The sequence below is a fragment of the Clarias gariepinus genome, chromosome 13 (assembly GCF_024256425.1).
Source record: "Clarias gariepinus isolate MV-2021 ecotype Netherlands chromosome 13, CGAR_prim_01v2, whole genome shotgun sequence".
Taxonomy (NCBI): Eukaryota; Metazoa; Chordata; class Actinopteri; order Siluriformes; family Clariidae; genus Clarias; species Clarias gariepinus.
In genome coordinates, this window is record NC_071112.1 from 3119303 (window position 1) to 3133380 (window position 14078).

The 14078-nt window shown below is 38.0% G+C and overlaps 1 protein-coding gene across 1 annotated transcript; it reads right to left on the bottom strand.

Moving 5' to 3' along the window:
• Positions 1-961: 961 nt before the first annotated feature.
• On the bottom strand, positions 962-13204 carry ccdc177 (coiled-coil domain containing 177). The gene is made up of 3 exons (XM_053509379.1): positions 12911-13204; positions 6838-9994; positions 962-1819 (listed from the first exon to the last, which is right to left on the bottom strand). Exon 2 carries the CDS (start codon positions 9986-9988, stop codon positions 7439-7441), a length of 2550 nt encoding a protein of 849 aa, XP_053365354.1. The 5' UTR covers positions 9989-9994; positions 12911-13204; the 3' UTR covers positions 962-1819; positions 6838-7438.
• Positions 13205-14078: the final 874 nt, after the last annotated feature.

Consider the following 14078-nt stretch of genomic DNA (forward strand, 5'->3'; position numbering starts at 1 on the left):
CATACTGTACTATATGTTTAGGGTTTTTTTATGAATAATGGTATATTAATGTATAAAAAAATACAGTTCTGCTCGAAAAATAATTGCCAAAAATTTCTCTGCCATAAATAAATTTGTGATAAATTTGATTATAAGTGCTCGCACTTTTTAGTTTTACAAAATACATTTCTTTTTCAAACTTAAGGTAAAAATGTATACAGTATATATATATATATATATATATATATATATATTTATACTGTATATATACACACACACACACAGTCACAAAATGTAAAAATTTATACATACTAGAAACAAAAACAGTATGACGTATATTGTATATGTATAAAAATATATACAAATATAAACAAATAGCAATACATTTTGTATACAAATATTTATACAATTTTTTCATGTGTATACATTTTCTGGCCGACTTTGTATGTATGTGTGTACAGTATACAGAAAACAATACTTAATTAATTTTAAACTAAATTTTTTATATTACCTCATTTACTAGTTTATTAATTTAATTAGTTTTTTTTTTAAACATAAATCATGATTAAAATTATGAAAGAAATAAAATGTTAAAACAAACAAACAAGCCATTATTATTTAATCAATTTATCAATAGCTAGGTGAGGTTCCATTTGAAAATGAACAGATTTTGAGTAAAATTAATGATACATAATGAAATATGTTTATTGTATTATTATTATTATTATATTAAATATAATCCTTTGATACAATTTATTCTCCTATTAATGTACATATATTGCCAGAATAACACACAGGATTCTGTGTTTACCGAATTTCTTTTTTAAAGAGCAGAGAATGTTATTTTATGTACTGTACAGCTACATCAGCATAATCTTGACTTAAATAAGAAATATTAAAATGCTCTGATAAAGAATCTTAAAAAAAAAAAAAAAAGAACTGGACATAAAAACATTCGTTACAAAGTTCAGACTTTATTTTCTTTAATCATTCATTCATACAGCATCCAATCCACAAAAACTGTTTTAAGCAGGTTAGATCATTTATTTTAAACAGATCAGTCTGTTAAGTTTTGTGTGTGCACACCCAGCTTCTTCATGTTGATGTTCTTCTTTTTTTTTTTTCTTGGTGGGAGCCTAATATTTTAAGTCTTGTGAGTTTTAAAATGTGACGTTGGACCAATACGTACAGCATGTACAGTGACTGATACACACACAAGCTCATAATACTGCTGCGCTAGACCTAGCAGCATCTTAGGTTTATTGTACTAGGCAACGGCTCCTACTCCGTTTCCCAAAATACTCAATCATCTTGAGAACATGGCAGCCGATATTCATCCGTCTTGCGGGTTTTACTCTATTTTACACAATTTAATGCAAGATATTAATGTTTATGTTTTAATTTTATCCAATAAAAATACCCTGTATAGCCAATCTAAATCGAAACAGCAGAAGCATGATGGAAAATATGAAAGCACAATTCATTCCACAGTATACCTTTAGTTTAGTTTTTTATTTTTTTGGGCCAAATAATGCTATTTTTCCATTTTTAAATCTGTAACAGAGATCCAGCAATGACGTGTGTCGGTGAATGATAATGACATGGCTGTTGATGTATCCCGTGTAAATATTTTCTCCATGCCTGTCTCCTGTCTCTGTACTGTAGATGTGCATCAGAAAATATAAACTATTTTAATGCTTATTTAAGTCACAGGTGTTCTAACCACTGTTACAGTTATATAGGAGAGGAATATGAGATCTCAGGTATCAGCATTCTTGTGCATGTTATTGGGAAAAGTCTGCAGCTTACGCAGTGGATGCCACCTTCATCATCTTCACACCTGCATGAAACAAACAAGATGTAAATTTATTTCTTCGATTTTTACCAAGATACATTTATAGCCACTGTAATAAATCACCAGAAATCAGAAAAATAGAAAATGTTACCATCGCACCACCCTTACCCTTATGGGTTTGCTATAGTTTGAAGGCTCACAATGTAAACACAAAAACAAAAAACACAAACAAACAATGCTTTTTATTAGCGACATAACGAAAATGTGGTGCTTTAACATCAATTGATCGTTTCATTAAAAAAAAAATCAAGCCTACTATTTTTTTCAGAAGTAAACATCAATACACTGTGCTCATGCCACAGCGAAATGCGAAATGCAATCACTGTCCAATCACACCCCTAAGCCATACTTATGGGTGTGGCTGTAATCAGAGGATTGTTCAAATGACTTAAGGTTCTAAACATTCGCTCCACAAAAAAAAAAAAAAAAAAAATGAATTTCACATCAAGCAACGTTTATTTCACCTGTCTGGTTATTCTTCGCCCCTTCTCTTCTCTATTCTTCCTCATATCTCACAGATCTTTCTGTATATTTTTCACCTCCTGCTCTTCATGGTATACTGTACTACTCTCAGACCTGACCGACTGATAACTCTCTAATACCAAAACCACACATCTGGAATAGTTCTTGCGGTGAAAATTAATACTGCGATATGAATTTTCCCACAGGAAATAATATAAACTCAAAAATATTACCAATATTAAAAAAAAAAAACGGTAGGAAAGATGTTTCTTTACTGTGCATATGACAATAAAACATCAAACTCAAAAAAAGCTTTTGAACGCATGCGGAAAGCAATGTTGGCACGTTGGGATGACTCTTCAGAATAAGCTTTCGTTGACTTAAAAATTTTTTTATTCCATTGACTTATCTTTCCACTGACAAATATATTTTTTTAACTGCTCCCAGACGTATACGCAACCTAACCGTTATTCGGTTCGGCTCAGTCCATTCGCTCATGCTAAAAATGCTTTGTGCGCCGAGGCAAATTGCATGCAAAATTTCAATTCTTAAGGTGAAAATCCGTGACTTAATGACTTAATAAACTTAATGAAAGACATAAAATATTAAGAATCACTTTTTAAAGACTCTAAGCAAACGAGAGCATCGACTGTAGGTTTTGCTTTTCAGTGTAGCATGTTGTTTGCATGATACAAATGAAAAATAGTAAAAAAAAGTAAAGTAAAGTTTAGGAAATAATGCCTTGTCAGGATATGTATTTTCAAATTCATATAGGCTATAGTAAGGTCAAAATTGAATACTGCTCTGCAATACTCTTACAATTTTCCATTTTAATTGATTCAATAGGGCAAATGTTTATTGTTTGCTTTGTTTAAAGGATCTACTGTATATTCCTTAAAGTTTTAAAAACTACTAAAAGTATCTAATAAACATTAAAAATGTAACTTGTCTTGTTGATTGTTTAAAGTTTATGTCTTGTACAAAGTGATATTCACTTTTTCCCTTGTCAATCTTCAGTGCTACACTCCAGTCCAGTAGGTGGCAGTAATTGCACTAATCGCCTATAAACTCAAAAGAAGAAAAACAGATACTCTCACAAAACAAGAAGATTATGCAATTGCTTTATGAAAGATGCTAAACTACTTTTTAAAATCGATTTTGAAATGATAAAATTCGGAAAAAATGCTGCTCGCATGAGTATTCAACCTCACAAGTGTCTGAAAAATATTGACGATACATGTTGCCGTACTTATTAGATTTTACCTGCGAAATGCTAAAACAGCTCACATTTTCTGCACAAAAACCACCTCAGTTGAACCGTCATTGAAGAGACTGTGAGTCTGAAGGAAAGGAGTGAAAATGAAGACTAAGGAGGATTTGAATGAAGTTAAATAAAAGATAAATGAATTTCACAACTTAGCAACGAGTTGTAAAATTATATCTAGAAGGTTGAACATCCCATTAAGCAGTGCTGGATCAATAGTGAGGAAGTGGAAGTGGAAGCTGCATTACACCACTCAAGTGTTACTTAACTGCAAAATTATAGGACAGAAACTGGTGAAGAGAGCCACGGTGAGGCAAACTGTCAGCCTGGAGGTATTAAAGAGTACAATTACTGAGAGTAGTGTAAAGCTGTACTGTACCACACAACAGTTTGAGGAAGAAGAGGTAAAAGAAACTGATGCTCAAGATGCCAGATGCAACCACAAAAGTGTCCCAGTGAGGGTGCGTGGGTTTGTCTATTTGTTTGTCTGTTTGTTTGTTTGTTTGTTTGTTTGTTTGTTTTTGTGTCATGAGACTAAGGTCAAGGTATTTGCTGAGCACAAGTTATAAAACCTACTACGTGTGGCACAAAAATAATGCATTGAATTATATCCTTAACTACAGTGAAATGTGGTGGTGGCAGCATGATGTGATAGGAAGGATTTTCATGCATAAGACCTGGTTAAAAATCAAAAGTACACATCCAATCCCATCTATCCAATCAATCTGCGGCAGAACATTCATCTACCCTCAAGAATCTCAAACAAATTTGCCGGGAAGAATTGGCCATAAAGTGTCCAAAAACTGGTAGGAACATAATTTAACATAAACGACCAGTCAAATGTTGAGACACACTTTCTAATTCAATGTTTTTTTAACATTATTAGTTAACATTTTAAGGTCGGCTGTTCTAGGACAGTTCTTACAAGAACGGTATTGTGTCGAGTGCATTTGCAAAAACCCATCAAGCCCCATGATCTGTACTGTCCCTCATGAAGACCTTCCCAGGAAAGCAAGAACAAAACTAACCTCTGCTGCAGAGGAGAAGTTTATTTAGAGTCACCAGCCTCAGAAATCACCATTCTATTCTTTCAGCATAGAAAAAATAAATAAAAATCAGGAAAGACCATGGAAATAGAAGGTGTCCAAACTTTTGACTGGTAGTTTATTTAAAGCTGTTATTGCAGCAAAAGATGTTTAATTCTTTAAACCATGCAGAATAGTGCTTAGGATCATCAACCTTGCACCTCCTGTCCTGTGCATATTGTCTGTATAAATCTTACAGTATTTGACAGACCGTATCTAGACAAAGCTAGTGACTTTTATACTATTACAAGTAGCTGTATAAAATCGCATGTTTTGTCCCTTTAATCAGGATTTTAGCGGCGGCCAGCAGTATCAGTCTGTACTCTGCTTCTGCCCCCTAAAATCGTACTTTGATGTGGTGCCTCTTTGGTCTGTCAGCAGTAAGAAAGCACAATTCTAGCTCCAGCTCTCACCCACTCACATTTCGCCTGATCCCTTGGGATTTCATCAAAGGCCCAGGCCACTTTCTCCATTGCACATTGCCATGGCAACTACTGCATAAAAAATGTCTCTCATCCTCTTCTCCATTTCTGCCTCCCCTTTTTTTTTTAGTCGTGAAGATTGTGATTGCACAAGTTATTTTTTTTCAGCTGTAGTATGACCCCATTTTTATATATTTGTAAACACAATAAAAACAAGCACTTAAGCCTTGACACTACGTGATATGGGATGGGAATCACCAGTCACCTCCGGATACAATATTATCATGATATCTAGATCACATTTCCTTTTTTTTTCTCTTCACAATTAAATTTTTTTACTGTCATCCGCCATCATTAATATGAATAAATTTAGCAAATAATTCACTCCTACCACACAGGATGAAAATGTGCAAATAGTTTAGAGTGCGCCACCTGTATGATTATAAAGAAGCAACAACGTTTTATTGCCTGAAACACCTGCAAGTCTGAAAACTCAACTTAACAGTGAGCATGCGGGTTAAGTGGATGCGAGCAACTATCTCAACTATGCGGCTTGACTCATGGTAAGATGAGATGTTAGGCACGTTAGACGTTCTGCTAATGTTCCACGAAGTTCTGCTTCCGCGAGGACCGGCAAAAAAATTAAACATGTTCAATTTTGCACACGGAATGATGGAAACGTAATCACAGCACAAAATCTCGCGGTGAATCATGATGAACCCTACTTACGGCGACCGCGCGAAACCGCGTAGGTGAGATAAGGGTATACCACCGTATCTCACAGCGAGTCAAACCGCATGGGTGAGATAGGGATATTAAGCATTACAATCACTCAGAAAAATGAATGGATGCGGTGTTTGAAACTCCCAAGTTTATTTTCTCATTTTACTAAATCAAATTTCATCATAAAATAACACGTGTCAAAAAAAAAAGTCCATCCAGTCATGAATGACGGCTAATGATCAATGAAACTGATAAAATATAAACAAAAAGTTGCAATCAGCTGGACATCGGGACGTAAAACGTAAGTACGACGATTTGGCCTGGCAAGCGCAGGTCTGAACAGGTCAAGAAGCTCCATAATCTGTTGCCTTGAAAGGCGAAACTTTTTAAAATAGCCACCTCAAGCAAAATATGAAAAGGGCTGAAGTTTTGCCTGAAGGAAAAATTTACATGAACCTCACGTGAATGTGCTTGCATACGCCGCTGATTTATAAAGACTGCTGCTCAGTGGCGGCGGCTAGCGTCTTGAGCTGAAACTACGCTAAGAGTGAGTTAAGGTTGGTCCAGACCAACCTTACGAACGTGTGACTTACCTAAGAGATACTTAGAGTACGAACGTTTCAGGAAATGCGGCATAACGTTAAGAGAGAGGTTAAGGCACAACTTAAGAACTACTTAGCGAAAAGAAGCTTTCGAGAAACCGGACCCGGTTCATCTTTATTATAAATGTAATAATAAAAAGAAAAAAAGAATCAGTTTTGGAGTTAGTGTGATTGATAACCAAATCACCCCCCCCCCCATTTTTTATGTGTGTGTGTGTGTGTGTGTGTGTGTGTAAAAAAACAATAATCCATGCGTTTATGCATAACCTGCAGGAACGAAATAACTTAATTTGAAATTCATGGCGTTTTCATGATAAACATGAAGGCTTTTTCATGTTCTGCATATTTTTAGGTTATTTATTTTTAGGTTTACAAGAAATAAAAAGACTATTGCTTCTTTGACTAAATAATAAAGAAAAATTCACATAAAATGAACATACAGTACCCGATTGTGAGTGAATGCATGATGTCAGCGCAGGTTCCTGGATCCTGATGCTGAACCAACACTTCGCTGCTTCATCAGAAACTGAACTCTGCTGAGGTCACTTTTTGCTACGTCCTCTCGCAAACACTGTTTTGTCAGCATTGTCTGTCACCCGTAGGCAAGTCCTGGTTTAGCGTCAGCAGTTGTCCGATGGGGGTTTCCTACAAAATCTTCTTCTTGCATCTTTTGACGCACTCTAGACTCTTATTTGTACAGATTTATAACAAAATAAGTCTTCAATGATGAAACGGCGACTTGCTACTGTAACTATAAACAACAAACTCTTTATGAACAGTCTTCAGATACATTTAGCTATTTGCCATGTTGGAAAAACAGGCATACCACTGCAAGCGACTCACCCACACACAACCAGCAAGCACTGGTGACAAAAAACTAAGAGAAACGTATTTCATTCATGATAAATGGATCAAAAGTTGGAAGAAAAAAAACATGACTTTGTGAAGGGGTTTGCTTCAGCAAAGCTGTGGGTCCATTTCTGTAATGAGGATTTCTTCCATGGAGGCTCAAGCTGCTCGTTTCCAGTAGTAGGTAAATGCAGATCTCACTTTTCATCCAAACTAGCCTTTAACTGTGCTTCCAGGACCATCTTGTCAAAGGTGCGCTGGTTGGTCTCTTCTCGTACGCGGTCCCGGACATGGAAGGAGGCACGTGCTACGGAGCGGGCACTTTCTAACACAGCACGTTTTTCACGGAATATTTGTTCGCTTTTCTCTAGCTTGCGCTCTATTGATTGGAGTAACTCCAGACGCCTCTGCTTCTCCTCCTCCTCCACTTTCTGACGATTTAGTCTCTGAAGGCGTTCCTTCTCCAGTCTGTTCTGGACAGCACGTTGGGCTTTTTCTTTAGCCCTCTCCTCTGCTACCATGGCGGCCTGCTCTGCCCGCTTCACTGCTTCCCTTGCTCGGGCCTCCATCTGCTCTTTCTGTTGCCGCTCACGTTGCTCAGCAGCCTTTCTTGCTTTCAGGATCTGCTGTTCTTCACGCCTGGCTTTCTCCCGTAGCTCTTGCCCTCGTTGCTCTTGTATCTGCTCGTAGTTCTCCAGCGAGCGGCTCAGCTTGTGTTCTGCTATCCGCCGTGCTTCCTCACGCTCATCTGATTCTCGGCGCTCGATCTCCTGAATGAGAGCTGTATGCCGCCGCTTTTCAGCGCGATTGAGTCCACGAAGCTCCTCCAGCCTCTGGTGCTCTCGCTCCTGCCTCTTCAACTCTGCAATGGTCAGCTTCTCTTTGATGAGCACCTTCTCATGTTCCAGGATAGAAGCCCGCTCTTCTTTCAAGGACTTTAGGGTCTGCTCTTGCATGGCCTTCTTCAGCTTTTCCTCACGAGCAGCCTGCTGAAGTTTCTGTAACCTGCTTCGCTCTTGTTGCTCAGATAATTCCCGCCAGCGCTCTTCATTTTCTGCCACCCGGCGTAACTTGGCCGCTGCTGCCTCTCGTTCCTGCTGCCCGAGTCTTCGCTGCCTGGTGGAAACTTGTGACTGCCAAGCTCGCTGACACTGTAGCACCACACGTTGTTTATCACGGTCTTCGCGTTCACGACGCAGCTCCTCTATCCGCCGTTCGCTGTCCCACTGCAAATGTGCAACGTAGCGGGTCTGACTCATGATATCTTCTTCTTGGAACCTGGCTAGCATTAATGCTGCAATCTTACGGTCACGTTCTGGTACAGCCATGAGACCTCGACGCTTTACCTCTTTCACAATGCGCTCTACCTTCTGTGTAGTCTGCGGAGAGTGGCTTAGATCCCCTAAGCTTAAGCTTCGACCCATCAGAGAGTTAAAGGTGGCTAAGGTGCGAGCACGAGGACTAGAAGTCTTACCCCAGTGATCCCGTGCACCTTCCCAGCTATAAGAGGAGGATGCTGACTCTGAAGAGGCACACGTGGTTGTTGTTGCTGTTGTGGTAGTGGTTGAAGTATTAGAAGAGCTAATCACTTCCCTTCTTCTCTGTAGGGATTCTAAAGAATGGCTTCTTTCTCTGACTCTTGACATGGACAGAATGTGCCCATTGTGCTGAGTAAATGGACTAGTGATGCCATTGGCAGGGCTTTGTGCTGCCGATTTCGACACAACTGGCGCAAGTGATGATGACATCCTTGAAAAGGGTGGAGGCTTTGGTGTTGACCTGGGAAACGTATTCGCGGTCTTAGATGGGGTACTAGATGTTTTTTTGGGCACTGGTGCCCCTGTTGATGATGCAGTTGATTTTGGAGATATGGATCCTTGAGTCTGTTCAGCAGACTCAGCAGCAAGTAATTTAGGCTGTTTTACAGATGGCCTTTTCACAGTACGCCCAGTGCTTACTGGATTTGCTGTTAAGGACTGAGTTGTAATTGTTTTAGTCGAGGAACTTGCACACGAAGCAGATGTTTTTGCTAATTGCTCTGAAGACTGAAGTGTGGTTTTTGAGACAGGATGTGACAATGGTGTAGTTTGTAGTTTTGATGGACCCCTGCTAGCAGGTGACTTTTTGGCAATGGGACCGGACGTAACAGAACCCTGACCGGTTTGCTTAGTCACTAGAGTGCTGGTTGTATCTTCAGGTTTATCAGAATTTTGTGATCTACTACCGTTGTTTAGTGCTACCTGGAGGGCTTTTTTTTTCTCCTCTTGAACTATTCTTTCTCGTTCATCTCTGCACTGTCTGAGCTTAGCATGTCTGTCCTTTTCGTATACTTCAAACATCCCTGTGGCTACACGCATGCTGTGACCTGGTGCGTCACGTGCAAAATCAGACAGTAGTCGAGGCAGAAGTTCCACTGGTTTGACTCCGCAACGTGCGCATGCCTCAAGCGAACGAGGGCTGGTCAGCACATAACGGCTGCCTTCTGCAACTGGGGAATCGAAGTTGTAAAGGTCCAGATGTAGCTTAGGATGTTCAGGTTCACTGTCCTGTAACTGACTAACTTGAGGGGTTTGTTCAGACGTGATTTGTTCTTGGGATTCTTGTTCTTGAGGGTCAAGCGCAGTCTTTTCCTTTTCCCGATCTTCATCCTGCTCAGGAAGACAGGGGGCTTCAGACGCTGCAGCCGGGGTCTCAAAATATGGACGTTTGATCTTATTCTGGTCCTCGGGTTCCAGTGGATCCACCATGGTGAGCTGTGCGGAGAGCAGAAAAGAGAAGAGAAAACGTTATACAGTAGGTGAGGTATAGCTTGCAGTAATCAGTGGATTGTTATTCTTCCCAGAGATCATAGTGTAAGGGTAATTTAATACAGGTTTACAGGATGCAACCTAAATGTCATACAGTATGCACAGTGAGTTGTATAAGTATTCACCCTCTTGAATTTTATCCACAACCTTTATAATCTGGAACTGAAATAGATTCAATTTATATGAGATGAATCTAAAGAAAAAGAAAAAAAAAATCATAATATTGAATACTGATGCTTCCTTGGCTAATGTGGTTAGCCGTGATGCTTCTCTAGTAGTTTACTGGTTTGCATTGTAGCCTTGCATCTCCAGGGTTGGGGATTTGACTCAGACCCTTCCGTACTGTGAATATTTTATGTTCTCCCCATGCTTGCTGAAATAAACTGACTTTAAATGTATGATTTAGTTCGTTAGATGTTACATTTAAGATTTGCCATCAACTATTTTTTTCCTTTTAATAATAATTCATTATTTAATAGTCAACTATTTTGATATTACATCAAACTTATGAGCATCTTTTCAAGATATTAATTCCTAATAAATCCATTTCAGTTCAAGTTGTAACAAAATGTGGAGGAATTTTACAATGTGAATACTCATACAAAATACTGTAGGTCTATTCTCATTATCTGCCCTGCAAATGCTAGGAAGGCTTAAATACATTTTCACAATTACATTAGGGCCACCTGCATAGCTACTGTATAGCAATATCGAAGATCATTTATTGTCATTATGAACATGCTGACACATGAAAAGAACAAAAATTGTCATGCAGTATTTCACAATAAATGAATGTATATAATTTAAAAACCTAGAAATACATAAGATTGATATGAGCAATAAAACCTATTTATCTATCTAATAATTATCTATCTACAGTAATTCTGTTTATCTTTACATACCCAAGTGCAAAAATTGTATACACATAATGTATAATGGAGACATTTTTTAATAACCAAGTACCAAATATAGTGTAATTGTTCTATTCTTACATATAAATTACTTCATTGGGATATAATATGTATATATATATATTTTCATCTTTAATCCTGAAATTCAACAAGGTTTTCTATAGTGGTTGGTACTATATACTGGAAGTCCACCTTTAAATGTCACTTTAAATGTCACTATTACAACATACTGTAAATACTGTTCTGCACTATGAAATGTCCATTAATGCTTCTAGTAAGCTGTTGTACCATTGACTCTACAAATATATACTTGATGTCAATACTCCATTATGTTTGTATTCCACTCATTCACGCATCATCTGTACTGCTTTATCCTGTATTCCAACCCGGACCCTGGAGATGCGAGGCCAACCGTGCTGCCTGTTTGTATCTATATAAATAAAAGAAAGTTTCTGTCTGTACATTGGTCAGAACTCGATCTTTCAACGAATCTAAGAAAATTTTCAGTGTATATGTCTGTACAGTATGTCTGTCCAGCCAGATTCTGTCACAGCATCACACAAAACTGGTAGGAAAGAATTTCATGGATTGTTGTCAGTCCTTGGGTACATAAATGCACCTGTGCCATACATGAAATCAAAATGTCGAGTAGAAGTAAAATTATGAGCAGTTTTGTGCCAGATTACAAACCAGAAGTTTTGACAGCGTAACGCACTGTGGGCGCGTCTTAAATTGACCACTAGACGGTACTGCATAGTACTTTAATCTCGGTTTAACCTGCACCATCAGTGAAATTTAAATGTTGAGTGGTAAATGTTATGATGTTAACATGTAAGATGTTATAAACAGTTGTGTGCCGGATTTAATAATCCAGTTCATTCATATTAATAATCTAATTAGTTCATATTTTTACTGTTGAAATAACAGTGCTGAAGTGGTATAAGTGAGTTTTAACACACTGGAGTTGACAAAACTTAATCTTTATTCTTTATTAACTTTTTTTCATCATACTTCAATTTCTCATCTGGGATTCACTCCCTGATTACCGAACAGGGATTTGTATTGTATTTGGCTGACGGATTTGTATTGTATTTGGCTGTACAACTTAGTGTAAACAAGGCATAAGATACTCAACCTTACAAAATATTATTTATTTTCATTTATAAGTTAGACAGAGAGTTAATATAAATAAATTCCGTCTATCCTGTAACGATTGGGGTATTCTAGATCTAAGCGGCATAAAAACTTTTACCCTAAACTGTACAAATGCCATTGTAGTAGCACATCCATCCATCCATTCATCTATCTATCTATCTATCTAGAAACCTCTGTAGTCCAACTAGGGGCCGCAGAGGCCAGTGGTGACCGTTGTATTTATTCCCATTTTGTAAAAACGTTGCAGTCAATATTAGCACACTGTGGGCAATTTGCGAACACCAATTAGCCTAATCTGCATGTCTTTGGGAGGAAACCTACCAAGCACTGGGGGAACATGCAACTCCATGCGCACAGACATGATGCAGGAATCGAACCCAGACAGTGCTAACCACTAAGACACCGTGCTCAAAAATGGGAATAAATACAATGTTAATGTGACTACAGAGGATCCTAGCTGGATGGACATAACAGGCCTACTGTTTGTGCACACTGGGTTTAATCCTATCACACACACATACACACACACACACACCACTTTAACACCATGAGCAGGTTTGTGTTACATACCGTACAAGATACAAGCGTGAAATATTTATTTTTATTTATTATTAAAGCCAGACAATCCCGATAAAGCTTCTATAATAAGAGATAAGGCCTAACCCAGGCCCACGCGCTGTGCACTATAGCAGAAGAGATCAAACACACACACACACACACACACACATCAGGAGTACTGTGTATATAAAGAAACGTCACGTATTGTATACAGACTGATCCTGAGACGGTGCTGTACCTCTCGGCTCGGTGATGTTCAGACGGAGCGGTGTGCCGCGCGAGGTGTGCGCTCCTCCGTACAGCCCGCATAGTCCGCGCGCGCTCAGGAGCACCGCATCTCCGCGCCGAACCCGGAGCGCGCGCACATACACACAAAGAGAGAGAGAGAGAGAGAGAGACACACACACACACACACAAATCAAGGCGGGGTTCTCTCCTCCGAACTGAACAAATCCGACCTGATCAGATTCCCGCCGAACACCAGATCCAGCGCGGGGTTACGGACTCTACACGCACACAAGGCTCGTTTGTGTCTGTGTTGTTACATCGGGTTTGGTCCTCCTCCATCCTCCATCCTCCCCCCGACTCTACATCATCATCATCACCATCACCATCAGTCTCCACCTGCATCCGAACTGCGCCCCCTACTGACCGCAGGGTGAAAACACTCATCACACAAAGCAGCACAGAGTCTCTGTTACGGCCTTCTAATTCTCACCAAAACCCCAGTCTGGAAAAATTATACCTTATAGAAAAATATTGTCTATACGAAAATAAAAAGAATAACTATTTTATTGTTTGTTTTTTAGTTAGTTTGTTTGTTTGGTGCAGATGAATTATTGGTTTGTTTATTAATTGACTGTAAACTGTATTATATTTTAGGGCCTACTTGTTTTTGTTGTTGTTGTTGTTAAATTAATATTTTATATATTATTTTACTGATTATAAATATTTTTTTATTTATTACAATATTTTATGTACTATATTTTATATTTATAGCAGTTATATATATATATATATACAAAAAAGTACAGCACTGGATTGATGTACTTAATATTAATATTATATATGGTAAATTAACATTACATACATGCACATATGCACATACATGCACATTCGCACACTTCCTGGACATTTCCATTTATTTCCATTTTTTCCATTAAAATTTGCTATTTTGTCTTTTGTACAGATAACTCTTTATATTCCTTATATATTTTTTTTAGATTTTGTTCTATTTTCTTATGTTTCAGCTAAATTTACTCTTATTTTATTCCACTATTTATTTCTGTTAATTGTTTCAAAATTTTTATGGTGTATGTGACAAATAAAATTTTCATTTGAATTTAATATTTTATATATTATTATACCAAAATATATTAGAATATTTAGAATAGTACTACTATTAA

What these genes read in the sequence shown, in the direction of transcription:
- ccdc177 (XM_053509379.1), bottom strand. Translation starts at nt 9,988, where the DNA reads ATGGTGGATCCACTGGAACCCGAGGACCAGAATAAGATCAAACGTCCA.